General features: G+C 32.0%; 1 protein-coding gene and 1 long non-coding RNA gene across 3 annotated transcripts in view; one reads left to right on the plus strand and one right to left on the minus strand.

The window, feature by feature from the left end:
- The first annotated feature begins 1,430 nt into the window (after window positions 1–1,430).
- Window positions 1,431–26,739, plus strand: part of LOC143075864 (uncharacterized) — a 28,630-nt gene continuing 3,321 nt past the window's right edge. Inside the window, exons 1-2 of the mRNA XM_076251450.1 lie at window positions 1,431–1,498; window positions 15,263–16,289. Of these exons, the coding sequence (XP_076107565.1) occupies window positions 15,273–16,289 (1,017 nt within the window). The 5' untranslated portion in view covers window positions 1,431–1,498; window positions 15,263–15,272. The remainder of the gene's footprint in view (window positions 1,499–15,262; window positions 16,290–26,739) is intronic.
- LOC143075862 (uncharacterized) lies at window positions 4,044–10,158 on the minus strand. 2 transcript variants are annotated; one of them, XR_012978438.1, is made up of 5 exons: window positions 9,631–10,158; window positions 7,670–7,729; window positions 6,673–6,729; window positions 5,551–5,687; window positions 4,044–4,150 (listed from the first exon to the last, which is right to left on the minus strand). It is a non-coding gene; the product is annotated as an uncharacterized LOC143075862 (long non-coding RNA). The 2 variants fall into 2 exon arrangements; XR_012978437.1 differs by lacking the exon at window positions 9,631–10,158 and having other exon boundaries at window positions 7,670–7,806.

Below are 26,739 nucleotides of genomic sequence, written 5' to 3' on the forward strand. Positions count from 1 at the left end.
TGTAAGTATGAGGTGGCACGAGATTCTTCATTAAATTCATCTTTTTTTATTTTTTAAAAGAATGTCGGACACAGTTCCCAAATCTTTTAATAATAAGAGTATAAATCTTATCTAAATATACTTGAAATGTCTGAAAGGAGGTGTCATTTAACTTGAGGTTTATTTTCTCAGTAACACTTAGCTCACTTTTTTTCACAGCTAGGGACGTAACTTCATTGAGACAAATGACTCATCGACGAAATTTCAAAACCAAAAGCTTGTCTTCATATCAAATTGTTTTCAAGCCACATACCTATCTAATTTTTGAATAACATGTTTGCTAAATCCTACATATTGGTCTGTAGATGTTGGTCCTAAAACCTAAAGACTTTTACTGAATCTATACATTTTGCTTTGAGACCAAAATATTGTCAAAAATTAATAAAACAGAGTTTGCGTTTTCATATTAAGAAAGGGTCTATAGGAAACGCAAAGAACGCATTTTGTTCATTTGTTCTTATATAGCTTCTTGGGTCCTTCAGCAGTTCAAAAATTCCTTCGAAGTTAATTTTTTACACTCGCTCTGCTCATTGAAAATATGTTTGGCAATAATTTTAAAAGAGGCTTGTTACAGTCCAACTTTAATACCGTATATGTATGCAATCCATGTATATGCAGTCAGAAATGAATCAGCTCGGAAGATTAATTTCATCGATATATTCATTTCTGCAGATGACGATGATTTATTCTGATTCAATGGTACATAATGACTTGATTATACATGTATTATTTTATTTGATTTATAAAGAATAAAAAAAATGAATTTAAAATTTGTTTTTATAAATATTTCAGAAAGTTATGAAATTAAATAATCGGTCCCTTGTTTTCATAAAAATGAAAAATCCTGCTTCAACAGTGCAGAAAATAAATAATCGATCAAAAAGAAATCCTCCAGCCCACCCCACACCACGTGAATATCATGATCGTCCCCTTACCTGCTTACGCGTCCGTTAAATGATGAATCAAGCTAAAACAAAATTTTGCTTTGCCATGATGCCTTCTTACAACACAAAAAACAGATTTTCATTTATTTCAAGATTTCATAATTATTTAGACTATTTTCTCAGAAATAAAGCTGGAAATTGCAATAATCCATAATAATGTACATGATTTTTTAAACAAAATATGTTTTAGTAAATATGCTAAAAAATAATTAACGTTCGTTGTACATTTATTATGTTGTCTTCTTTTGTGTTTTAAATTTATTTTATGTCTAGATGATTCTATGCAGATACAGATATCCCAAGTGACACAAGTCTGAAAACCGGAAATGTAGGATTTTATTTAGGATGTAAGCTAAAGACCGAAAAAATCAAGGTAGCGTCATATGAAAATCAACAATCCTCTATCGTTTTGAAAACTATAATTATAACATTAAACATGACAAAGAAGATATCGTACAAAGAGCCTTCGAAATGTTTTATGAGCTCCTTTTTGACCATTTAATATCTAGGAAAGAGTAAGTAAAGAGAATCACTAACTTTGAACTTGTTTTATTTTATACTTAAACTAACACTATAAACAGTATACTGTATAGTATCATTCGGGTAGGATAGTCCAAATCACAGGAGGTTGAAATCCTATCAATGAGGGTCTATAAATATGTCAACTCGACTATCACAGTAGAGCTTCTCTCGTAGAGAGAAGCGACAGGAATGCAACGCGTTTTTCAATTTTTTTTTAACTTTTTTGAATCTGGGACTTTTTGATCGGAATAAACGCTATGCGTCAACTAATAAACATATTGTTACTTCAATTAACCACTTAAACTACTTTGCAGGTCACTAATTATTAATTTACAGCTTCTTTTTACGTCCTGACAGAATCCTTGTCATTATTTTTGGCCATGGGAGGAAGTCGAGGAAATTCCAATCAGCAGTGAATATATGTAAATGAGGTATAGTATTTAATTAAACAAACAGTCGAAATAAATCATACAAATTTATCAAGTACTTTCTCATAATTATTCCTAAAGTATTATGATGTCAAACTATTAAAAAATCCGTCCCTTCATTAAATTTAATTGTTCGCTTGGAAGTTCAAGGGAAACAACTCTTCTGTGTAAAAAGTTTACATGCGGGAAATTTAAATTTCACAATAATCTGAAGAATTCTTCTTTCTATTACTGTTTCAAGTGATCATGTCAAAGCAAATAGATACAGTTATATGGTAATACACGTTTTCATCAGTACCTTAAACCTGTAACCTGCCCAATTATATCCTTAATTAGAATTTCTAAGTGAAAACAAAAAAGGGGGAGCACAGACCAAAATAAGAAATTTGTAATTTTTTATTTATGTTCAGTATCAGTTCCAGCAGTGGATAGCTTGATTTGCACTTTTAAAAAAATGAAGGGGTCCTTATGTTAGAAATATTTGTAGAAAGGGGATGTAAACTAAATGATTATTTGGAAAAATATATTAGTACTTTGGAAAAAAATATGCCCAGGTTCTTGAAATTTTATCAATGGATGTGTCAAAAAAAATTGAAAAGATTTCAACAACTAATGATTTATGGTTTTAGAAAAATAATTAATAATTAATTAAATACATATTACAGATGGTGCAATAATAATCATTCATTTTGGTTAGGACAAATAAAAATATATGGGGTGAGTTTTCAGTTACCCTATACTTTTTAGTCTTAAAATTACTAATTGCCTACCCTACAGATTTTTCAAAATAGAATAAGATTTGAAAGCCTATAAATATAAATAGCACCACTGGTATAAGAGTCAATGCAAATTATCTACATGTCTCTCATTAATAGCATACCACAAAAATAATCTTGAGAGTATAATCTGTAAGTTTTTTAAACCAAAACCAATATGAATCTCCTGCAACTCTGTTACAAGCAAGATTTAGAAAAGGCCACTATTGAAAATGGACCAAATCTTAAATTCTGTAGTCTCAACACTGAAAATGGTCAACAGACAGACTGACCACTGCAATAACCAGAGAACCTGTTATTTTCAATTCAAATAGAGGACACACTTAATTGAATTATTAATCTCTGTATGGAATAAGCTTATATGCAAAGGGTCTGTAAGCAGAAAAAAAATGAAATACATATCTATCCATGTTTATGTAAGTTTCCTTTCTACATTCAAGTTTGATTGTCCCTTTCAAGTCGGTTTTACCTTTCTTTTATCATTATAAAATTATGTACTTAATATCAATTGAAAACTGCATGAAACTGAAAAAAATAACTCTATTTTCATCATGTTGGTTGATGGCGTCATGGGGTATAATTTTAACAGAAACTTAACTCTGTGGTGAAGGCTGAAGGCTGTACTTTGACCTATAATTATCAACTTTTTATATATTGTGACTTTGATGGAGCGTTGTCTCATTGGCACTCATACCACATCTTCTTATTTATACGATTAGATGTTCTAAATACGATTCTGATCAGTCTATAGAAGGGAAGATTTTTAAAGCAACTTATGTGGATAGCAATATGTCAGTCAAAATGGTTGTCTGTTTTCAATTACAAACTACACTACAATTACACTACAGTGGAAGGAAATTACAGTAGCAGTTAAATTAAGGGTTACCAGCAATCAAACAATAAGTAATTGATGGATGGATGGATGGATGGTTGTTTAACGTCCAGTGGCAAGTCAGATGCATATTCAGGATGAGAACATGATAATGATTAATGAATATTAACCCTGCTTTGTACTCGACCGACACACTGACCTGGATTTTTAACATGCTAGCTCACAGGGTAACAGTTCGCAGGAATATATGTCACTTACCCAGACACATTATTCTGACTGAACAGTCCGGGCCGAACAGTCTTTGCTCTAACTCCTTATTGCCGCGTGCTTGGCGAAGAAGCAGCAAATACCAATTTTCAAGTCTTTGGTTTGACCCAGCCGAGGGTGGAACCCACAACCTACCGCACTCGAGGCGACCACACTAACCATTACATCACCGAGGCGGTGTAAAGAATTGAATATAAATCTTCTCATTCTAAAGGTCAAATACAAAAGCTTGAAATGAAATTGGAAGCAATTTTTTTTTATTTAGAATATCAATAAACTGCATGTCCCACTTGTTTCTATAGATGTCCCAGTGTTCATGTGATGAAATATTGAAACGTCTCACTGAAATAATAAGAAAACTATATATTGTCAAATGAATAATTAGAAAAAAAATTGTAAAACTGTTTGCTTTTATCATTTAAAACTATAACAGCTACGTATGATGAATAATGCAGATCCGGAAATTTATAATTAATTTACTGTGTGGACACAGACATGCATGGATAGTATCCAGCATTCAAGACCAATACTGGTCTGGACCTGCGTCACTGCATATATTTGCTCTACAGAAAATCTAAAACAATTCCTTCAATAGAAACCAAAAAATTTTGTCTAAAAATTTTCCTTGTACAATAAGTGGCTAAATTTCAAACTTTCGGCAAACAGGAAGTGGCTGCACGACAGATCTTTAAATTTCTTACACCCTACAACTCAACATAGTCAAGCTCTGTTCCAAATATAAAATCATTCCCTTTCATAGAAGCCAAGAAAACTTTGACGAAAAATTTTCCTTGTACATTGAGTAGCTAAATTTCAAACTATCGGCAAACAGGAAGTGGCTGCACCGCAAATCTTAAAATTGCTTACACACTACAACTCAACATGATCAAGCTCTGGACCAAATATAAAATCATTCCCTTTCATAGAAACCAAGAAAACTTTGACGAAAAATTTTCCTTGTACACTGAGTAGCTAAATTTCAAACTATCAGCAAACAGGAAGTGGCTGCATCGCAGATCTAAAAATTGCTTACACTTTACAACTCAACATGATCAAGCTCTGGACCAAATATAAAATCATTCCCTTTCATAGAAGCCAAGAAATCTTTGACTAAAGTTGATATGCAAGTCTTTCGGACGGACGGAATGACGGACGGAGTCGAGCGGTTACTAGACCTGCTTTCACCGTTGGTGACGCAGGTAAAAAAAACACCCCTTTTAATCCAAATAATTACATTACAGTACTAGTATATTTCAACATATAAATCTGTTATTTTGATTGGCTAACAACAATCTCACGTCATTCTTCATAGCACACTGATATGTAACACCCATGATAGCACATGCTTTATATGTACAGGTAAATATATAAAAAATAAAAAAATGATAGAGATTGTTTTTTCCTTCATCCTAGCAAAAATATGTAATTATAAGAATTGAATGGTCTTTGAGCAATATAATAGGCTTGTCAAACCGTTGATCGTGCACGCAATCCAAGAATGGCTTCATACAAAATGTATAGCTTTGTCATCATGTCTCAATTGTTTTTTTTTTAATGTTTTTATCACTATTTTTTTTTTAAAGGTGACTTTTTCAATAAAAGTTTGATGAAAGTATTCAAATATGAATAAGATGTGGTATGCGTGCCAATGAGACACTTCTCCATCCAAATCACAATGTATAAAAAGTTAACATGCAAAAAAATACATGAACAAGATCACTTTTATCTAGTTAAATTGTTACCTGTTGCTTTAAACTATTTTTTTCAGCCAAGGATGTTTCCATTTATCTTCCAGAATATGACATGATTCTTCCATGTTCAGTCTTCTTTGCTTTACATCCTCTATTTGTCTGTTTTTTTCTCTTGAGTGAGTCAATACCTGTGTCATAAATTACATAACTATTACATTGTCTTATTGGCACTTATATCAAATATCATTTTGTCTTATGCTCTAGATTTTTTTTTTGCCTAACTAATATTTCGATTTGAGTCACTGATAAGTGTTGATTACACAAAACAGGTGTCTGGTTAACATTAAAAGCCTGGTACATTTGATATTATTTAAAACATTGAATTTATTGACTAAACATTAAACAGTCAGGGGTACTACTTAAACAAGTGATTTCAGGATCACCTATTAAAGTGATTGCGCTATTGAAAAATGAAAAATGTTTATAAAATTAGAAACACTTTTTAAAATCACTTGCATAAGTGATTTGAGATGTAAACATTAAATCACTTATTATAACATTTTCTCAATAATTTACCCACAATCTAGATTTACATAGGGTTAAAAAAACTATTCTATTGAAAATACAACTGAATACATGCAAAAATGCTCTTTTGCTAAATTATTTTGTCAGTTTTTAAAATTTATTTGGATTATGCTTAAACTGGGATAATTTGTAGATACGGTCAAAACCTTGAAGTAAATCATACTAATTATAAAGAAAACAAAGCAGATTACATAAATGTGTTGACCTTTATGTTATTGGTAGAGTAGTAAACTCTAGAAATATAGTATATAGAAGACAGAAATAGTCCCAAGGGTTCTTTTAAAAGCTTCAGCGCACTAACTTGCTGCCCAAGCGCACTGATAAAATTGATATATCAAGATAAAGAGATAATTGATCCATGTAGACAAATTTCAGAAAAAATTGCCATTTCATGGAAAATTAGTGAAATCAGCATTTGAAGATCAAAGAAAACACCAAAATCACTTAAATAGGTGATTACTGAAATTTGAAAATCACTGAAATAAGCGATAATGAAATCACTTGTTTGAGTCATACCCCTGACTGTTAAATCTGGGGCATTTTTGATTTTCTATTTTAGTTACTGATTAATATATATATATACTTAACTGAAAAAAAATCCAGTTAACATCCTGTGTTCTTGTGATGAAAATATTTCACTTCTTCCTGTAATAGTTAGTTATGAAAATAATTATGTTATACATATTTTATAGTTTTTGGATAGTTTTTCAGTGTACTGTAAATGATACCAAGGTTTTTGTTGACATCCCTGGACGTTGTCTTGTGAGGTTGTCCATGGGTTTTCAAACAATACTGATTTTTATAGTTCGTTCGTATGTTGTACTGTTACCACTGTCTCAAGTTAGGGGAGGGTTAGGATGCCGCTAACATGGTTAAGCCGCCACATTATGTATGTTTGTGCCTGTCCCAAGTTAGGAGCCTGTAATTCGTTGTTGAGTTACATATTTGTTTTTTGTTAATTTTTTTGTAAATTAATCAGGCCATTATTTTTTGTGTCATTTGGTCTCTGGTGAAGAGTTGTCTCATTGGCAATCACACCACATCCTCTTTTTTATACATACATAAATTTGCAGTGACATCACAACTTATAACTGACCAATCAATGATTAGCATTTTTGCTCGGGCATTTTTGTTATGTAAACAATGTTGAGAGATGAAACTAATAGGAATCCTCTAGACTTTTCATAGACTTCAATGCAAATGAATTTAATTGATATGTATCGACACCAGTTAAATATCACAATTTTACTCTTTTAATGTTGTTAAAGACACTATATAATATCTCCATTTTGATTTTTTTCATACTATATCCATCGGTTAAAAAATAATCAGCAATAAAAATATTCAGTCATTACCTTCAAATAGAGGAAAAATCTAGAGGATTCCTATTGGCATCACCACCTGAAAAATTGAAATGCCAGGATGTCCGGATTTATGTATACGTTATATTTAAATTTTAATATTCTAACTTCAGGCATACTGAATTCGGACCCAAAAAAATAAAAAAAATAAAAAAGTCTGGGATGACATAATGATGGAGAAGGAGACATTAGCCTGACTCAAATATGTGAAGATTTAGATTTACCTGTATATAGGAAAAGATCCAATCCTTGACAATGACAATTACAAGGACTTTCACGAATTGCTGCAAACGTAAAAATAACATTACATGGACAATTTTAAGAATGAATGTTTAAAGATGGTTTTTGTCCAGCTATAATTTTGTTGCAATGGAGATTCAGGATGAATTGCATGGACGAAACGACACAAAGATGTGAAAGCTGATGATGGACAAGAATCGATTTAAATAAATTTTAATGAGGGAGAGCAGCAAGGACACATGTCAGAAGAAATAGAATCTTGTCAACGGGGAATCAGAAGATTAAAGCTGATGATGAGTTTACAGCTTTTGCTGAAAAGGCTCTTTTCAGAGCCAAAAAGATATTTCAAAAAGAATTCAAATTGTTGTGACATCATAAAACTATGGTATAATTGTGGTCAAGGTCGCTTTTAAATAGAACAATTGCTAAAAATAAACCATGGTATAACTAAATAATATCATAGTTTGCTATGGTATAATCTTAAGAAAATGGGATTTGCTCATTGTTGAAGGCTATACGGTGACCTATATTTGGTAATTTCTGTGTCATTTGGTCTCTTGTGAAGAGTTGTCTCATTAGCAATCACACCACATCATCTTTTTTATATTCATGTTGTCTTTGGTATTCATGGTATAAAATCAAGTTCTATCAACAAATATGAAAGAAAAAAATCCCAAAAAGAAGTTGAAAATGACCTCAAACCTTTGATTTGATTTTATAGAACTATAATTTACTGCTTGGTTTTGATTGATATTGTGTAATAAAGAATCAAATAAAAAAAATATGGCTTAACATACCTTCCTCTAATCACTCAATTTTTAGGGTGCATTGGGTGATTATATGTGTGATATCAAGTTTTTAAAAAGGCACCAACCATTCATCTTTAGAGGGGTGGGAAACCTTTATTTTCTCAGAACAAACTTTTTTATGTTTTAAAGGAACAAACTAATGTTTTATAGCATACAGAAACAACAAATATTTTTCTGAAACATAATGTATTTTTTTTGTACTTCTAACTGTTTAAGTGACCGGTCAAAATTTCTCAATGCATAAGACCAATGAAAATATGCATGGGACATAGATTTTTTTTATTGAAACAAATCATTTTCTTGACTTGCAAGACACAAGACAAGTCACACATACTTAGAAGTTACAGTTTGTTTGGTATTTTGGTTATGGCTGTTTATAGTTTAGAATTAGGCTATGATTTAATTTTAGTAGGGGGGAGGGGGGGGGGACTATATTTTGGGCTGCCTTTTTCTAGTTGCAATCTCTGTCTAACATTTTTATTTTTTTTCACTATATGTGTGATATTTGGTCCCGTCTCTTTTTTATAACTTAATCCTGGATTGATTTGTCCAGCTGCTCCTCCTGCTTTTCACTCAAAACTTTGATCCTGTCCTGCCTTTTTTTAAATTGTATCCTAGCACGGGTTCAATGTCTTGATAAATTTGTACCGGGTTTAATGTTCAGTTTTTATATCCCCTCCCGTAAAACTTTTTTTTTAACAAATTTCAGAAATTATCAAACATTTTTTCAAAAAAAAAAAAACACCCAACTTTCATTCAAAAGATGAATGATCAGTGCCTTAATTTAATTCACAATCTTTATAATAAGAGGACCACCATGCCAAGAATACATCCAATCCTCATTCATGGCATACTATCAGAAAAATGCGCCAATTTTTTTTCATCAAATTTTATCAATAATTTTAATTCATACGTGAATAAAATAGAATAAAACTCGAGATATTATATTTTTTCTGTTTTATTTATGCTTTTTCATGTTGAGATGAAGTAACAATCTCTCGAACAATCTTTATGCCTCAAGGACCCCGAGGCAAACAGGGCATACGACCAAAAATAACTTGCGCCAAATTTTCAGAGCTTTTATGTTTTACTTTTATCACGCATTTTTACTAATTGCTGATGAAATATACTCATACTTTACAATACTTGTCTTCCCTGTTCCACACATGCCTGTAATTAGCAAATTATGGCCCTCTCTTGCTTTGGCGAACGAAAATTCTCGTCTATTGTCCATTTTGACAGCTCTGGTAGAAAGAAATAATTTTGCGGGAAAGAAACCGGAAGTTCATGATGGTTCAAAAGTTCAAAAGTTCAATGTTCTAATGTTTATTCATGAGATAGTCGATCGATATTCACTGCTGATTGGAATTTCCTCGACTTCCTCCCATGGCCAAAAATAATGACAAGGATTCTGTCAGGACGTAAAAAGAAGCTGTAAATTAATAATTAGTGACCTGCAAAGTAGTTTAAGTGGTTAATTGAAGTAACAATATGTTTATTAGTTGACGCATAGCGTTTATTCCGATCAAAAAGTCCCAGATTCAAAAAAGTTAAAAAAAATTGAAAAACGCGTTGCATTCCTGTCGCTTCTCTCTACGAGAGAAGCTCTACTGTGATAGTCGAGTTGACATATTTATAGACCCTCATTGATAGGATTTCAACCTCCTGTGTCCAAATACAAATACCGAAATATAAACAAAATAAAATACATTGTACCCTGAGCTGTAAAATTTTTAAAAAAGTGAGGATGAAGATGAGGACCCAGCAGTTGCAATATCTGCAGATGTACAAAAACTGTATCAACTCCAATCACAGGGGCTTGTTTAGGAATCGCGCGGAATCGGGGTCCGTTCGCCCTGATTCACATTCGCCCTAGTACCTGTTTGCCCAGGGTCTATTCGCCCTGATTTTTATTTTTTTTCTTATTGTTGTCTTAGTAAGTTGCATTATTTTAAGTGTTTGAAAAAAATATGTTAAAGTTTGTTGAAAAATTGACAAAATATTTATATTGCCGCAATCAATTTATCATTTTCCCTTTGATTTGCAGAGTAGAATACTGGAATACACTGTATTTATCTTTATTGATATTTGTTAACAAAATAATTGTATTCAGCATGTTCAGTCAAGATTTCACAAATGTATGCAGTATCTTAGAGTATAAATAAATGAACTTGTAAATCCATTTCATATTTTACAGTTCCTACATCATTGTTTTCATTAATTTCAAGCTGAATATTTTATCAAAACAAAACGTTTGTTTTTATTATTAATCCATCAAAAGACAAGTATCACAATAATCATGATAATCAGTTATCCAAATTATTTTGTCATTGAACAATTAATGATCCATAAACTTTTAGATATTTTAATGTTTCCATAAAAATGATAAATTTCAACCATTTCCATTCTCAATTTTATGATATATACCATAGAAATATCTGAATAATTTATTCAACTTCAATGCTCTGAACATCACCAGTCAGTGCACTTACTTAAATGAGTGATTTTCTAAATATTCACTGATTTAAGTAACATTATTTCCATACAGATTGGAAGTAAGAGTTGTCTTTCTTTGATAATCACCTATTTAAGTAGTACAAATTAATCACTAGAAGAAGTGATTGAATTTTATTATAGCTTTAAATATAGAATACTAATGATCCAGGGACTAATTATGTTTCTAAACTTATCAGAACCAACATCTGTGTTGTCTAGGATGACTAGGTCATTTCAGGGGATGACCTTGTACTGAATCTAGTATAATGACATAAAAACCACTTGTTTATAATAAGTATCATACCTCAATTTCCTTCCCAAAAATCACTAATTTAAGTATCATTATTTTAATAACCCCCCACTAATTTCAACACCCCCGAACAGTGAAATTTTTATCGCCAACAGTAGAATTTTATTACATAATCTGAAAGATGAAACTTTGAACTTTACAGGAAAAATACTCCCACTGCTGGGAAAAAATCTGTTAAGAAAGTATGAGTTTATTATAGCATTTTTCAACTAAAATAGAATTTGAAGATAAATGATAGCATCAAAGGCATAAACCTTGCTACATAACAGAAGCAAAAAGTTCATTTTTTCCAATTTTATTAATGAAAAGATATTATTCATGTTATTTTAAAAAACATGTAAAACCTATGTGTTTAAAATTTGAGTAAAACTACAAAATCACAACTTCAATTTTGCTACTCAAATAAGTGATTTAAAAATCACTTATTTCAGTAAGTCCCCTGACTGCTGAAAATTAATATTTTTATAGTAGGGCAAACGGACTCCATCACGTCTATGGGCGAACGAACTCAGAGTGAACGGACCTAAGGCGAACATGTTATTAGGGCGAACGGTGCCGACACCTTGTTTAGTGGGTCAGACAAGGTTTTACTGTCAATGGCGGTCGCTATCCACCGTTTAATAATAGATAGAGACCGCCATTTAGGTGTTTTGTATCATTGTATAGGATAGCGACTGCAATGAAGGTGTCGACCGCCATTGAGGTGTTTTATATAGGATAGCGACCGCCATTGTCAGAGGTGTTTTATATAGGATAGCAACCGCCATTGAGGTGTTTTATATAGGATAGCGACCGCCATTGAGGTGTTTTATATAGGATAACGACCGCCATTGATGTGTTTTATATAGGATAGCGACCGCCATTGAGGTGTTTTATATAGGATAGCGACCGCCATTGATGTGTTTTATATAGGATAGCGACCACCATTGAGGTGTTTTATATAGGATAGCGTCCACCATTGACAGTAAAACCTTGTCTGACCAACTTAATATTTACAAATCCCTGTGCTCCAAGGCATAGGAGCAAAAATCCTGCATAAGAAACTTTTAAACTTTTACAAAAATCTTCTATTCTGAAACTACTGGGCCAAATTTAACCAAACCAGACAACCCGTTATTGGGTTGCTGCCCCGAAATTAGTAATTTTTAGGAAATTTTGCAGATTTTGTTTATTATCTTGAATATTATTATAGAAAGAGATAAACTGTAAACAGCAATAATGTTCAGCAAAGTAAGATCTACAAATAAGTCAACATGACCAAAATTGTCAGTTGACCCCTTAAGGAGTTATTGCCCTTTATAGTCAGTTTTTAACCATTTTTCAATTCTTTTACAAAAATCTTCTCCTATGAAACTTAACCAAACTTGGCCACAATCTTCATTAGGGTATCTAGTTCAAAAAATGTGTGGCGTGACCCGGCCAACCAACCAAGATGGCCGCCATGGCTAAAAATAGAACATAGAGGTGAAATGTAGATTTTGGCTTATAACTCTGAAACCAAAGCATTTAGAGCAAATCTGAAGTGTGTAAAATTGTTAATCAGGTCAAACATCTATCTGCCCTGAAATTTTCAGACAAATCAGACAACCCATTGTTGGGTTGCTGCCCCTGAATTAGTCATTTTTAGGAAATTTGGAAGATTTTGGTTATTATCTTGAATATTATTATAGATAGAGATAAACTGTAAACAGCAATAATGTTCAGCAAAGTAAGATCTACAAATAAGTCAACATGAACAAAATGGTCAGTTGACCCCTTAAGGAGTTATTGCCCTTTATAGTCAATTTTTAACAATTTTCATAAATTTTTGTAAATTTTTAGAAAATATTTTCCACTGGCACTGTAATTATTTGGCCAAGTTCATTATAGATAAAGATAATTCTAGCAACAAGAATGTTCAGTAAATCATTGTGGTAAATAAAGATCTAAAAACACATCACCATCATAAAAACACAATTTTGTCATGAATTTATCTGTGTCCATTGTTTATTATGCACATAGACCAAGGTGAGCGACACAGGCTTTTGAGAGCCTCTAGTATAAAAGACAATAGCTCTAAAATGAAATATGGAATCATCACCAAAAGTATACAGATCTTTAGATTAATATAGGTCAAAAGTGTGTAAAGTTTCAAGCATTAATCATAAATTATTTTAAGATATGGGGCAACATGTGAAGAAAAAAACACACCTGTTTTAGTTACAAAGTCCTGTAATTCTAAAAGTTTTAATCTTATTTTCACTAAAAAAGTAAACAGATCATTTGACCATCATGATTATCTGATTATAAGAAACAATTATGGTACATGTATAAGTCTTATGAAATTTAGATAATTATATATATAAATTGTTCTCAAGTTAAGGTGCAACATGTTTACACCAGACAGATGGACAGAAAGACGGACGCCTGACATTTCGCCTGACAATTTTGACATGCACATCAAAAAAAGAAAAATTAGGATGGCTTTAATCATGTTAATAATCCAAAGTAATATCATGAAAATTGGCTTCTTGAAAGGTTATTTTATATTTTTACTAAGACACCTTCCTGTCGCAGCAAAATAAAAATAGCCTTTCGAGACATCATAAATTATGAGATGTATTTTATTTTCAAGCTCCAACTATCATGACTATAGTCCCTGTCACATAATAGTTATCAAAGGTACCAGGATTATAATTTAGTACGCCAGACGCCCGTTTCGTCTACATAAGCATGATAAGACTCATCATTGACGCTCATATCAAAATATTTATAAAGCCAAACAAGTACAAAGTTGAAGAGCAGTAAAGATCCAAAATTCCAAAAAGATGTGCCAAATACAGCTAAGGTAATCTATTCCTGGGATAAGAAAATCCTTAGCTTTTCGAAAAATTCAAAGTTTATAAAATTGGCACCACAGTTTTTGTGAAAAATTATTAAACTACCCGCCACATTCATTCTAGGTGACTTAGTCCTGGACTCATGAACACCTACAAATGTATGTGGACTCATCATTTTAAAACTGATGAGTCCACAGATTCATTCTTTTATTGTAGTTGTAAGTTTTAATTTTTCAATTGTTATATACAAATGTTAAATTAAACAAATATTTCATACACTTTTTCTTTTTAAAAAAAATATTTCAAGTTCTAAGAAAAAGACATCCATGCTATATCCAGTAAAATATGTGAAATTACAATACACTGTTAAGAAGTTTCCATGGGAGATATATAATCTTAAATCAGTTATCATTTATAATAATTATCTTCCCTTCTCTCCATTCATGCCATTTTAAACTTCAAAGACATATTTTAAATGTGTTTTAGCTTTTTGTAAATGTATTTGTGCCAATAAAATATTATCTTTTGCATACAAAAACACATGATTTTCATTTTAGAAGGGAAAAAAATCAAAAACTTGAATGTTAACATTTTTAGCTCACCTGGCACAAAGCATGCTAAGATGTTAATTGTCTGGCAGAAAGTAGAGAATGCTTAGTCAAGCATTTTTACTAAATAAATGAAAGAAATACACTATGCATCTGTTTCAACATGTCCAATATTCATGATATTATTTAAAACACCTTGAATTCTTGTCCATTTCATGCCAATTGCATGATACATGTATGATACACAAGAGTTCTTGAGGAAAATATGGTGGTCCTTAATATTATTTGTATTACAAACATGACAAAATACTAAAATAGGGCGGGACCTTTGCAAATTTTGTTGGTCAAATGATAATAATTTAAACCCTTGGAACTCACTCATTTCATTTCATTTTGAGACTTTGTACACATGATACATTTTCATGTAAAAATTATCATTGATTGTTAAGATGAGACAGAAATAAGACATTGTATTAAAGACCAAAATTTAAAAATCAATTTGATCAAGTTGGTAATTTACTATAGCTAGTACAAGATCATAATCTGAATAATGATTTATAAATATAATGATTTATCACAATGTAATTTTCAATAGGTGCTAAAACATGGAAGACAGCTATTCCATTCCTAGTCATGCAGAGGACCTGACGAAATGTATGTATGAACTACAGCAGGATGGGACATTCTGTGATGCAGGCCTTGAGTGTAAAGACGGAATCATATTTGTTCATAAACTTGTTCTAATGGCATGTAGAAGTCCATATTTGAGGAATCAATTGGCATCTGAAAGTCAAGGTACAAGAGTTTATGTTAGTCTTAAGAATTATTCTTTAAAAACAGTTTGCTGTTTGGTGCAGACCCTATATACAGGACAGTCAAATATTTCCCAGGAGAATGAAGTAAATTTTAGACTTTTGTGTGAGACAATAGGGCTTGACAATATAAAATCTGCTGCTGAAAATTTTATTCAGCAAGACCAAAATGTTAATGAAGTGGAAAGCATAAATCCATTTTGTGCTGTTCAAGTTGAAGAGGAAATAATAGAATCCCAGGACTTGATCACAGCAGCACTGGTGGCATCTGTCAATCATGGACCAGATGACAACTTAGTTGACAGTACACACACTGTTGATAATGTAGAGGATCTCAACAATGACATCAGTGATGTAAAAGTTGGTGGTGATACGCTTAAAAGAAATCAAGATTTAGTAGTTGAAAGGGAAGCTAACAAATCTTTGGATCCACCCACAATAAGAGAAACCAGAAGCAGCAAGAGAAGAAAAATTTACCACACTGATAACACTTCACAAGCAAAAGACAATGCCACCTCAGCTAACGTGGCAGAAATATTGGCCATTGCAAAGCAATTGTCTGGAATAGATGAAGCCCAGCCATCTAAACCTGCTTCTTCTTGTTTAGATCAAACTAAATCCAGTTTATGTTATCTATGTAAAAAAGAATTTGTCAATAAAGGGGAAAATGTTACAGATCCAAGCAAGACAGTTTGTACAGAATGTATGGTTTTATTTAGTGAAGAAACCAATCATGACCAAGAGATAGAAACTAAACCAGACCAAACACAAAGTTACAACAGTGAAGATGCTGGAGAAGACAGCGAAAAGGTAAAAACAATGTTAATTTTAACTTTTTCTTTTACAATTTTTATACGACAGCAAAAATTGAAAAATTTTTGGTCGTATATTGGTATCACGTTGGCGTCAGCCTCGTCACCATCGTCATCGTCATCGTCGTTCGAATAATTTTGGTTTTTCCACTATAACTTTAGTTAAAGCATGTAAAGTAAATAGAAATGTATGAAATTTAAACACAAGGTTTATGACTATAAAAGGAAGGTTTGGATTGATTTTGGAAGTTTTGGTCCCAATAATTTAGGAATTAGGGGCTAAAAAAGCCCAAATAAGCATTTTCAAGGTTTTCGCACTATAACTTTAGTTTAAGTTAATAGAAATCAATGATATTTTGACACAAGGTTTATGATAAAAAAAGGAAGGTTGGGATTGATTTTGGGTGTTTTGGTTCCAACAGTTTAGGAATTAGGGGCCAAAAAAGGGCCCAAATAAGCATTATTCTTGGTTTTAGCACAATAATTTTAGTATAAGTAAATAGAAATCATTGAAATTTAAACACAAGGTTTATGACCACAAAAGAAAGGTTGGGATTGATGGGCCCAGTTTTCAAGTTGGAAAAGCAGGATCCAAAATTATTATATTAAGTATTGTGCAATAGCAAGAAATTTTCAATTGCACAGTATTCAGCAATAGCAAGAAATCTTCAATTGCACAGTATTGTGCAATAGCAAGAAGTTTTCAATTGCACAGTATTGTGCAATAGCAAGAAATCTTCAATTGCATAGTATTGTGCAATAGCAAGTATTTCCAATTGCACAGTATTGTGCAATAGCAAGAAATATCTAATTGCACAAGAAATTTTCAATTTGAGTTATCTTTCTTTGTCCATAATAGGAGTTGAATCAATTTAAATCATTGTTTTATACAATATACAATTATATTCACTTTTACTACCAACTGATAAATTAAAACAATCTTAACCATTCACATAATTCAGTGATAGTAAGCACTTTTTTACATTTTAATATTTTATGATGTATTTAAATGAGTAGTTATTGTAGCAAACTCCATTAGTAATTTGAATTGAAATCAGTTTTGGAATAAAGGAAAGGGGCATGTGAAAAAAAAGGGGGGGAGGGGGGTTCAATTTTTTTCATTTCAGATTTCATAAATAAAAAGAAAATTTCTTTTTTGAGAGGATTAATATTCAACAGCATAGTGAATTGCTCAAAGGCAAAAAACAAACTTTAAGGTAAACTTTATAATTAGACCACATCCATTCTGTGTCAGAAACCTATGCTGTGTCAACTATTAAATCACAATCCAAATTTAGAGCTGAATCCAGCTTGAATGTTGTGTCCATACTTTCCCCAACCGTTCAGGGTTCAACCTCTGCGGTTGTATAAAGCTGTGCCCTGCAGAGCATCTGGTTGATTATGGGCCCAGTTTTCAAGTTGGTCCAAATCAGGATCCAAAATTATTATATAAAGTATTTTGCAATAGCAAGAAACATTCAATTGCACAGTATTCAGCAATAGCAAGAAATCTTCAATTGCACAGTATTGTGCAATAGCAAGAAATTTTCAATTGCACAGTCCCTGGGCAAGTAAAACTGTTAATATTACTTGTCCGGAAAAAAAGTTACTTGCCCTGATTGGTCCCAATAAATATTGTAGTATTTTATTGTTAGCCAATATATGATTCTTAGCACTGTTTTGCATCCCAAACAAATCAGTGAAATCAATTGATTTATACATGTATGTGTAAAAAATTTATGAATGTTGGAAATGGGTTTATAACATCTATGGGACAGAAACTCAAAAGCAAACCAACTAAATGAAATGACATGTAAAGGACAAGTTTGCAGCATTGTTTTTTTGTCGAGCCTGCAACTTTTGTTGCAGAAATCTCGACATAGGGATAGTGATCCGGCGGCGGCGGCGGCTACGGCGGCGGCGGCGTTAGCTCACTTCTTAAAAGCTTTATATTTTAGAAGGTAGAAGACCTGGATACTTCATACTTTGTATATAGATGCTTCATGTTACGAAGTTTCCGTCAGTCACATGTCCAATGTCCTTGACCTCATTTTCATGGTTCAGTGACCACTTGAAAAAAAAGTTCAAATTTTTTGTAATGTTGAATTCTCTCTTATTATAAGTAATAGGATAACTATATTTGATATGTGCGTACCTTGCAAGGTCCTCATGTCTGTCAGACAGTTTTCACTTGACCTCGACCTCATTTCATGGATCAGTGAACAAGGTTAAGTTTTGGTGGTCAAGTCCATATCTCAGATACTATAAGCAATAGGGCTAGTATATTCGTTGTATGGAAGGACTGTAAGGTGTACATGTCTAACTGGCAGGTGTCATCTGACCTTGACTTCATTTTCATGGTTCAGTGGTTATAGTTAAATTTTTGTGTTTTGGTCTGTTTTTCTCATACTATATGCAATAGGTCTACTATATTTGTTGTATGGAATGATTGTAAGGTGTACATATCTAGCGGGCAGATGTCATGTGACCCTGACCTCATTTTCATGGTTCAGTGGTCAAAGTTAAGTTTTTGAGTTTTGGGCTTTTTATCTAATACTATATGCCATAGGTCAACTATATTTGGTGTATGGAAATATATTATGATCTTTATGTCAGTCACGCAGGTTTTATTTGACCCTGACCTCATTATCACAGTTCATTGCACAGTGTTAACTTTTTGTGTTTTGGTCTATTTTTCTTAAACTATAAGTAATGGGTCAACTATATATGTTATATAGAAGCATTGTTAAAAATGTAGCTGTACATGTCTGCCTGGCATGTTTCATCTGACCTTGACCTCATTTTCAAGGTCTATTGGTCTTTGTTTAGTTATCTTGGTTAATGTTAAGTTTATGTGACAGTTGTAATAAAGCTTAGCTTTATACCTAGGACTATCAACATAATATCAATGATTAGTATAGAAGGCGAGACATTTCAGCGTGTGCACTCTTGTTTAATAAAAATTGTAGCCAGTAGGTACACTACATATACTAAATTTAGAGTACAGTAAGTGAAGAAATGGAAACTAAATTAAATAATAGATTAACTAATTATTTCTATCAACTGACACACTTGGTTTTTTCTTGGTAGTTGAACACTTCTATTTACCACTTAGACAACACATAAGGTTGCCTTTGATCTATAAATAAGACAAAAACAAAACTGATTATCTGAATTTCTTTCCAAGGGCCTTAGGGGTAATCTGATATTCACAATGTCTGATATTCTCGCTTCCTTTATTTTTTTTATATACACCTTGACCCTAATCTCCGTTTGCGTTTCATGGTTTGGACTTGACTTGTCATTCTTTTTGTCTTGCTTGTCTGATGTTTTTTTTTAAAAGTATTCATCAATATGAATCTCGATTCAAAATGTTAAGAAATGACACTTCCGGTGAATAGTGAATAAAACATAATCGACTCAAATTAGAAACTGGGAGATATTCCAAATTAGAAGTTCATCAAAGAATTTGTGTTAAATGCAATTTAAATAAAGTGGAAGATGAACTTCATTTTCTTATAGAATGTCCTGTATACTCTAAGGATAGAGACCTGTTATTTGATCTGATATTTAAAGAATGTAAAAAATTTTACTCCTTAGATATGGTCAATAAAATTTGGTTATTAAATTGTGAGTCTATTAATATTTTGAAACAACTTGGCTATTTCTTATCAAAGCACCTGCCTGGAGCAAACATTTGTTATATAACACTGGGATACTGTTAACAATATTTATAACGTCTAACTTTAGCATACTGTTTTGTTGTTCTGCTTTATTGTATTTGTAAATTATAACTTTATATTGTCATATATGTATATGCACTATGCCCCTTGAGGGTACCTCTTATGGAAATAAAAGATATTCTATTCTATTCTATTCATAATCGACGATCCCGGGTCAATGGGCAAAGCCAATGCAATATTACGCGACTCGGTTCATTTTAAGTTCATTAGACAACATTCATTCTGTGTCAGAAACCTATGCTGTGTTAACTAATTCATCACAATCCAAATTTAGAGCTGAATTCAGCTTGAATGTTGTGTCCATACTTGCCCCAACCGTTCAGTGTTCAACCTCTGCGGTCGTATAAAGCTGCGCCCTGCAGAGCATCTGGTTAATATTTGGGCCCAGTTATCAAATTGGTCCACATTGAGGTATAAAGGGGCTAAAATTGAACATTATTTTATTTCATCAAAAAATTCTTGGGGTTCTATGATATGCTGAATCTAACCATGTATTTAGATTTTGGATATTGGACCATAATAGGTAAATGTCCAATTAAATTTTTTTAAGTTTAAGTTCTTAGACCACATTCATTCTGTGTCAGAGAACCTATTTTGTGTAAACTATTTAATTACAATCCAAATTCAGAGCTGTATCAAGCCTAAATGTTGTGTCCATACTTACCCCAACTGTCAGGTTTTGACCTCTGCGGTCGTATAAAGCTGAACCTTGCTGAGCATCTGGTTACTACTGCCATAATCCATGTCATCATAACAAGGTTGGAAAAAAGTGGTCAATACTAGTATTGACCATGCCAGTGGTAAATACCGGTAATTACCGGGAAATACTGGCAAATACTGGGAAATACCGGCAAATACTGGTCGATTGAAATTTTGAGTGGTCATTACTATAAAAACCAATCTTTACCTGGTCAATTATAATTACTATTAATAATTAAATACAGAAAGTGTTCAAATCATTTTCAATGCTTTCAATTCTATTTCTATTGTAAGTTCAAACAAACAGGGATGTATATTGATTAATGTGTAGTAAAAGATAATAACTTTTTGTCCCTGCTTCAAAATTTCTATTTCCAGCATGAAGAAGGTTTTTATCACACAGTTAAATAGACAGGAAATAATTTATTGTTTAAGGGAGTCTTTATATATATCACTTTTATTACTTTCAACCGGCGTTTTGCATTTGCGCCGATCTGCATTTCATTTGCGCCGATTTTTGTTTTCATTTGCGCCGATTTTTTTACAGGTAAATTACGGGTTACACTAAAGACCTGAAAGTGGACCTGAAAAGACCTGAAAAGACCTGAAAATATACGATTAAAATTATTCAAATTGCAATAACTTTTTTATTATTGGATAGAATTTCTTCAAGTTGAAAATTCGGACCTTGTCGGGGAAGTAAAAGACATGAATAGATCATAGGGGTAGATGTATTTAAATTCGTACAACAATGTTTTTTTCTATTTGTTTTCATTTTAGACAAAAGTCTATTGAAGAGAACGAATGACTTTATATTTATACAGAAACATATTTGAATACAAAATACCTTTTTGTTGATGAAAAAAAAAAAAGAAGATTGCCCGTTGAAATTATTCAAACCAGAGACATATAATAAATAGGATTATATGTCTCTATTCAAACTAATTCAACTTGCTTAAACTGCATTAATATATATTAAAGCAGGTCTTAAACATAAAAATGAAAATAATAGTATTGCTTCCCCAGTAAACTATATATTATTTAGAGACGCGTGTTCGTCGATTGGAATGTTTTAATTACGTGAACGTGTGCCGGTTGTAATTCAAACCTTCTATTGATATTAGCTGATAATTGGATCATTAGTCTAAATAAACATTTCACTTTAATCTTTTAATTGGATTATCACTATATCTTGTTACCAATGCATTTATTTATAAGATTTTTACCCAATTTTATAGTATTTCATACTTCATAGTTAACATATATCTTTTTTAACCTAAGAATTATTTACATTTTAAGCTACTTGTCCCATTTTGAATATAACTTTTATGAGATTATTTACAAGTTTAAATAGTATATTTTGTAAATATTTTGATTTTAAGCATCTGTGTCTCAGTAATTTTTTGGCTGGATATTGATCATGTTGATTGTTGTTTGTGTGTATATGAATATTTTGTGAATGTCTTGTTTCAATCAATATGTGACACTATAGTAAACAATTTTATTCTTTATTCTCTTCCGTCAATTAAAAATTAAAAAGAAGATGGGGTGTGATCCCGGCAATGAGACAGATCTCCACAAGAGACAAAATGACATCGAACATGAAAAGTTTACAACCATATTTTTTGTCTTTGCAATGAATTGTCTAGTTAGACAAATCCTTGGTCTATGTTTCTTATTTTTCGTTTAAATTTTTTTTAGCGGAATTTTAGGCTCATTCAGATTTTTAATTTTCCGTTCAGGTCCGAGTTTTGACACCCCAACAATATGTTTTCAATAATTTTTTTAATATTATCATTATATTGCACCCTTTGTTTCACAAAATCAAAAGTTGAAAGAAATCCACTGAATAATAAAAAAGTTATTGAAGTTAGAATTAGTCCGACCATAGATTTTTAGGTCCCTTCAGGTCTTTTCATTTCTCCGTTCAGGTCCAACTTTTAGCATCAAAAATTTCTTTTTAATTTAAAACATTTAAATTTTAATTAAATATGGATATTAACAATTAATAAAATTCCAATTTGGAGAAATTCCATCCAACAATAAAAAAGTTATTGCAATTTGAATAATTTTAATCGTATATTTTCAGGTCTTTTCAGGTCCACTTTCAGGTCTTTAGTGTAACCCGTAAATTACAGGTTAATTACAGGTGGATAGACATAAGAATAATTATGTGGTATGAGTGCAAATGAGACAACATCCAAGATTTTTTTTCAAGATTTTATTCATAGTCATGTTATTTTTCATTTAACATTATAGAACTCTTCCGTTAGCCAGTTGTACACTATATTCACATATTTTAAAATCAAAAAGTAAAATCCTTAGATAAAAAACTCTATATTTACAGCATTAAAACGGAATACATTAAAACCATAAATCTGTTGTTGCTGGGTATTTATAGGCGATACATCTAATATATTACTTTCTTGTTATTTCGACTCTTCTATATTTGTCTGGCTTACGTATGTGCATGTATAGCCGTCGATGGTTAAAAAAATGACTCCTCGGCTCGTCGCAATGTGCAATATGTCCATCGTGTTACAGCAAAGTTCAGAACAATATGAATCAAAATTAACTAAAACCTATGTTTTTAACCAGAGTTTACCAATATACCTTAACTGTATAGTACATGTACAAGTATTAACTTACCTGTAAATCCAATTAGGGGCAAATATAAAATCGGCGCAAATGAAAAAATGAAATTGTCGCAAATGAAAGAATGAAAATTTAAAAAATCGGCGCAAATGTCATACGCCCCTTTCAACACATGTACTGACAACTTTTATTGGGGGCTGTTGTTTTAGTAATTAAAATTTCACACCTAGCAATGCCAGGTGATAGGTAAAAACACACATGTAACTTTTTTACCTGTGGTTTTATTTGCCTTTAATTTTAATTACCTGTAAAATCATACATTTTGAATAAAAAATATATTGATTTATAAATGTTGAAATAATATGTACATTTTTATATATATCTTAAGTATACAATATCATAATTTGAATAACTAAATTTTAAATCAGTAGGAATAAGTGTTATAAATGAATAAAACATATCAAATTGATTAATTTTATAAGCTGACACATGCATAAAAATTAAAGTTTAAGTATATTTAACTTTTTATCAAGTTTTTACTTCAATTAATAGTAAAAACAACCATGAAAATGTCAATTGACCAGTATTTGCCAGTATTGACCACTTGGAGAGTATTGTCCGGGGCGGTAAATACCGGTAAATACCACTGGTAAATACCGGGGGTGGTATTTACCGCCCAACCTTGCATCATAATAATAATGAAATGTAATGAATTGAAGATTGTTTTTGTCGAGCCTGCAACTTTTGTTGCAGAAAGCTCGACATAGGGATAGTGATCCGGCGGCGGCGGCGGTGTTAGCTCACTTCTTAAAAGCTATATATTTTAGAAGGTGGAAGACCTGGATGCTTCATATTTTGTATATAGATGCCTCATGTTACGAAGTTTCCGTCAGTCACATGTTCATTGTCCTTGACCTCATTTTCATGGTTCAGTGACCACTTGAAAAAAAAGTTCAGATTTTTTGTAATGTTAAATTCTCTCTTACTGTAAGTAATAGGATAACTATATTTAGTATGTGCGTACCTTGCAAGGTCCTCATGCCCGTCAGACAGTTTTCACTTGACCTCGACCTCATTTCATGGATCAGTGAACAAGGTTAAGTTTTGGTGGTCAAGTCCATATCTCAGATACTATAAGCAATAGGTCTAGTATATTTGGTGTATGGAAGGACTGTAAGGTGTACATGTCCAACTGGCAGGTGTCATCCGACCTTGACCTCATTTTCATGGTTCAGTGGTTATAATAAGTTTTTGTGTTTTGGTCTGTTTTTCTCATACTTTATGCAATAGGTTTACTATATTTGTTGTATGGAATGATTGTAAGGTGTACATGTCTAGCGGGCAGATTTCATCTGATTTTGACCTCATTTTCATGGTTCAGTGGTTATAGTTAAGTTTTTGTGTTTTGGTCTGTTTTTCTCATACTTTATGCAATAGGTTTACTATATTTGTTGTATGGAATGATTTTAAGGTGTACATGTCTAGCGGGTAGATGTCACCCGACCTTGACCTCATTTTCATGGTTCTGTGGTTATAATTAAGTTTTGGTGTTTTGGTCTGTTTTTCTCATTCTTTATGCAATAGGTTTACTATATTTGTTGTATGGAATGATTGTAAGGTGTACATGTCTAGCGGGCAGATGTCATCTGACCTTGACCTCATTTTCATGGTTCAGTGGTTATAGTTAAGTTTTTGTGTTTTGGTCAGTTTTTCTCATACTTTATGCAATAGGTTTACTATATTTGTTGTATGGAATGATTGTAAGGTGTACATGTCTAGCTGGTAGATGTCATCTGACCTTGACCTCATTTTCATGGTTCAGTGGTCAAAGTTCAGTTTTTGAGTTTTGGTCTTTTTATCTAATACTATATGTCATAGGTCAACTATATTTGGTGTATGGAAATATTTTATGATCTATATGTCAGTCGTGCAGGTTTTATTTGACCTTGACCTGGTTTTCACGGTTCATTGCTCAGTGTTAAGTTTTTGTGTTTTGGTCTATTTTCTTAAACTATAAGCAATAGGTTAACTATATTTGTTGTATGGAAGCATTGTTAGCTGTACATGTCTGCCTGGCATATGGTTCAACTGACCTTGACCTCATTTTCATGGTTCATGTTAAGTTTATGTGACAGTCGTAATAAAGCTTTATATTTAGGAGTATCAACATATATAGTATCAATGATTAGTAAAGAAGTCGAGACATTTCAGTGTGTGCACTCTTGTTTTTTATGCCCCACCTATGATAGTAGAGGGGGATTATGTTTTCTGGTCTGTGCCTCCGTTCATTTGTTCGTTTTTCCGTTCGTCCTGCTTCAGGTTAAAGTTTTTGGTCAAGGTAGTTTTTGTTGACGCTGAAGTCCAATCAACTTGAAACTTAGTACACTTGTCGCTTACAATAATATCTTTCTAATTTTAAAAACCAAATTAGACTTTTGACCCCAATTTCACGGTCCAATGAACATGATAGAAAATGAAAGTGGGAGTTTCAGGTTAAAGTTTGTGGTCAAGGTAGCTAAACAACTTGAAACTTAGTACACATATTCCCTATGGTATGATCTTTCTAATTTTAATGCCAAATTAGATTTTTTACCCAATTTTACGGTCTATTGAACATGGCAAATGATAGTGCGAGTGGGACATCCGTGTACTTAGGACATATTCTTGTTTTCATGATAAATTATCAAGTAGGATTAGTTTAATCATTCTACATGTTCTAATAGCAATTACAATGTGAAGTTTTGATACAGTTTTATAATTTGTCAATTTAACATTAAATGAAAAAAAAGATTTAACAAGTTTAGTGTAGTGTCTTTATACATGATTTTGGTTGGAGTTGTTTCCCTTTACTGACTTGTTGAAAGGGAATAATCTCATTGCCATACCAGCAATGACTTGTTGACTTTTATGACAAAAATTACACGTTGTACATTTGAAAATATTTTAATTATTTGCACAAATGTACCATTTTTACATGCACATGCAAGTCGAATCATTTAAATAAGTCTTTACAACGATTTATCAACCCAGACAAACTCTCATGATATTTGCTGCTCTGAATATAACATTTAATCAAAAAGGGTTTCAAATGCTTTTAGCCAAAATTGATGTTAGTAAGATTTTTTTTTCATTTTTTCTGGTCAGAACAAATCTTTTCTGGAATCTGAGATTCTCTCATGCAACCCAAGGAAATTAAGATGTCTTGATTTTAAAAGCAGGTCTATACCTATGAAATACAAATTATCTATAAAAAAAATAGTAAATCACTTTCTCAAATTTATTTATGCATACACTGCCTAAACAGAGCAACACATGCTCCTTGGAGCATCAATTTCATCTTTGACTAAGTTTGAGTTGATTTCTTTTTTCCACTTTTTAAAAATAAATTTTACCAGTGATCGATGACATCTG

The sequence above is a fragment of the Mytilus galloprovincialis genome, chromosome 5 (assembly GCF_965363235.1).
Source record: "Mytilus galloprovincialis chromosome 5, xbMytGall1.hap1.1, whole genome shotgun sequence".
NCBI lineage: Eukaryota > Metazoa > Mollusca > Bivalvia > Mytilida > Mytilidae > Mytilus > Mytilus galloprovincialis.